Source organism: Lepidothrix coronata, unplaced genomic scaffold, assembly GCF_001604755.1.
Source record: "Lepidothrix coronata isolate B3197 unplaced genomic scaffold, Lepidothrix_coronata-1.0 Scaffold413, whole genome shotgun sequence".
Lineage (NCBI taxonomy): Eukaryota > Metazoa > Chordata > Aves > Passeriformes > Pipridae > Lepidothrix > Lepidothrix coronata.
The window spans coordinates 38,193-40,744 of NW_016690593.1; the positions used below are offsets into that span (position 1 = coordinate 38,193).

Genomic DNA, 2,552 nt, shown 5'->3' on the forward strand with positions numbered 1-2,552 from the left:
AGGGATGGAGAGACAGGACACAGGGAATGGCTTCCCACTGCCAGAGGGCAGGGAGAGATGGGATATTGGGAGGGAACTCCTCCCTGGGAGGGGGCTGGGATGGAATTCCCAGAGGATGTCCCATCCCTGGAAGTGTCCAAGCCCAGGGTGGATAAACTTGGAGCAACCTGGGACAGTGGGAGGTCCCTGCCCACGGCACTGGATGGGCTTTAAGGTCCTTCCCACCCCAAACCAGCCTGGAATTCCATGAAAACCCTGGGATTTTCCACCCAACCCTTCCAAACACAAGCTCTACAGAAGCCACCAGACACGTTTTTAGGGATGTGAGCGGGAAAGGCTCCAAACTGTCGGCACAAACAGGGAAAACTGGGCTGTCCTACATCCACAAACACCACGGGAATTCCCACAGGATCCCCCAGGATCCCAAGCAAGGAATTCCTAAGCAGCAGGAAAGTGGGAAAGAGGGATTGAGCCTCAGCTCCGGGGTTTAGAAGGAATTAGTGCCACAGGAAGGAGCAGGAGGGATCCCAAGCCTGGATCTGGGTCAGGAAGAGGGGACAGGAGAGTCCCATCCAGGTCGGAATTCCCAGAGAACACACGGAGCACCACGGGAGGGGATACACTCAGCACCCTCTGAGTGCGGTTTTTTGGGATTGGGGCCTGGAAAAGGAGCAGTCAGGTACCTGTGTGGGTGTGATCCCGAGAGAAAAGCAGCTGGAAAGAACAGAAGAAGGGAAATCAAATCCAACCCTTCCCAGGGAAGGACAGTGGAACCGGGATCAGGGACCATCCAGGGATTTCCCAGCCCTCCGGAACACAGGGATGGGCTGGGAGTGTCACTCCCTGGAAATACAGCTCCAGTTCCCGTGGTTTTCCCCCCAGGGAAGGACATGAAACCAGGATCAGGGACTATCCAGGGATCTCCCACCACTCCGGGCTGGGATTGTCTCTCCCTGGAAATCCAGGTCCTTGAAGGTGAAACGAGTCTCCGCAATTCCCATGGTTTTCTCCCCAGGGAAAGACAGTTTAACCAGGATCAGGGACTATCCAGGGATTTCCCAGCCCTCTGGGACACAGGGAAGGGCTGGGACTGTCTTTGGGAATGGCTGGAACTGTCACCCCCTGGAAATCCAGCTCCAATTCCCGTGGATTTCACAGCCCAGGGAAGGACGTTAAACCAGGACCAGGGATTTTCCCAGGATTTCCCAGCCCTCTGGGATCCAAGGAATGCCACTCACTTGAAGTACAGGTCCTTGAAGGTGAAGTGAGTCTCCACAATTCCCGTGGTTTTCACCCTGGTCCGGAGCACGTCCTGCTGGGTGGGGATGTAGCTGTGCTGGGAGATGCGCTCCAGGTCGTTCAGGTAACTGGGGCGGGAAAACAGGGATGGCTTCAGAGCCGGGAATCTGGGATTGGCATGGGATTGAGTGCTGGGAATATGGGATCGGGATTGAATTTAGTGCTGGGAATCTGGGATCAGCTTCAGCGCTGGGAATCTGGGATCGGGATCAGTTTCAGTGCCAGGAATATGGGATCAGGATTGGCGTCAGCGCTGGGAATCTGGGATTGGGATTGGCTTTAGTGCCGGGAATCTGGGATTGGGATCAGTTTCAGTGCTGGGAATCTGGGATCAACTGCACGGGAGCTGCTCCAGCCCCTCCTCCTCCACAGCCAGGGGGAATGCCGGGATTTGGGAACGCCGGGATTTGGGAATGCCAGGATTTGGGATGGATGTGGACGGGAGCTGAGCTGGGGGGAGGGATGGGGAGCTGTGCCAGGCTGGGATCCGTGCCAGGGGGGATCCCTGTGCCAGGCTGGGATCCCTGTGCCTCCCACCCAATCCCAGCCTGCTGTGGATCATTCCATGATCTGGGAATGGATTTCCCAAGGGATGCCCCATCCCTGGAAGTGCCCAAGTGCCCAAGCTGGATAAACTTGGAGCAACCTGGGATAGTGGAAGGCATCTCTGGAAATGGATCTGGAATTGCTCTTCCCACCCAAGTCATTCCAGGTTGAAATTCCACACCATTCCAAGCTTAAATTCCAAACCATTCCAGGCTTAAATCCCAAGCCATTCCAGGCTGAAATTCCAAACCATTCCATGCTGAAATCCCAAGCCATTATATGATTAAATCCCAAGCCATTCCAGGCTTAAATTCCAAACCATTCCAGGCTTAAATTCCAAACCATTCCAGGCTTAAATTCCAAATCATTCCAGGCTGAAATTCCCAGCCATTCCAGGCTTTCCCCCGTGCTCCCTGCAGGCAGCCCAGCCCCTCCCGGGTATCCCCCGGCCCCTCCTGCCCCCAGTCCCAGCCCTTCCCAATCCCGGGAATGTTCCGTTCCCTCACTATGCGGCGGAGTCGTTGAGCTGGTATTCCCGGGATCTGCTGAAGCAGGCCTGCACGCCGGGATCGCTCCAGAGGCGCTGGATGAGCGCGGAGAGCTCGGCCGTCAGCGTCCCCTCCTCGGCACTGCCCGCCAGCACAAACAGCTGCCGGGCATCGTCCTGGAAAACCGGGAATGAACCGGGAATGAACCGGGAATGAACC

At 56.3% G+C, this 2,552-nt stretch overlaps 1 protein-coding gene across 1 annotated transcript in view; it reads right to left on the bottom strand.

Moving 5' to 3' along the window:
- GNAI3 (G protein subunit alpha i3) overlaps nt 1-2,552 on the bottom strand; it is a 10,757-nt gene that overhangs the window by 5,443 nt on the left and 2,762 nt on the right. The window contains exons 2-3 of the mRNA XM_017839435.1: nt 2,352-2,509; nt 1,239-1,367 (exon numbers count right to left, since the gene is read on the bottom strand). Of these exons, the coding sequence (XP_017694924.1) occupies nt 1,239-1,367; nt 2,352-2,509 (287 nt within the window). The remainder of the gene's footprint in view (nt 1-1,238; nt 1,368-2,351; nt 2,510-2,552) is intronic.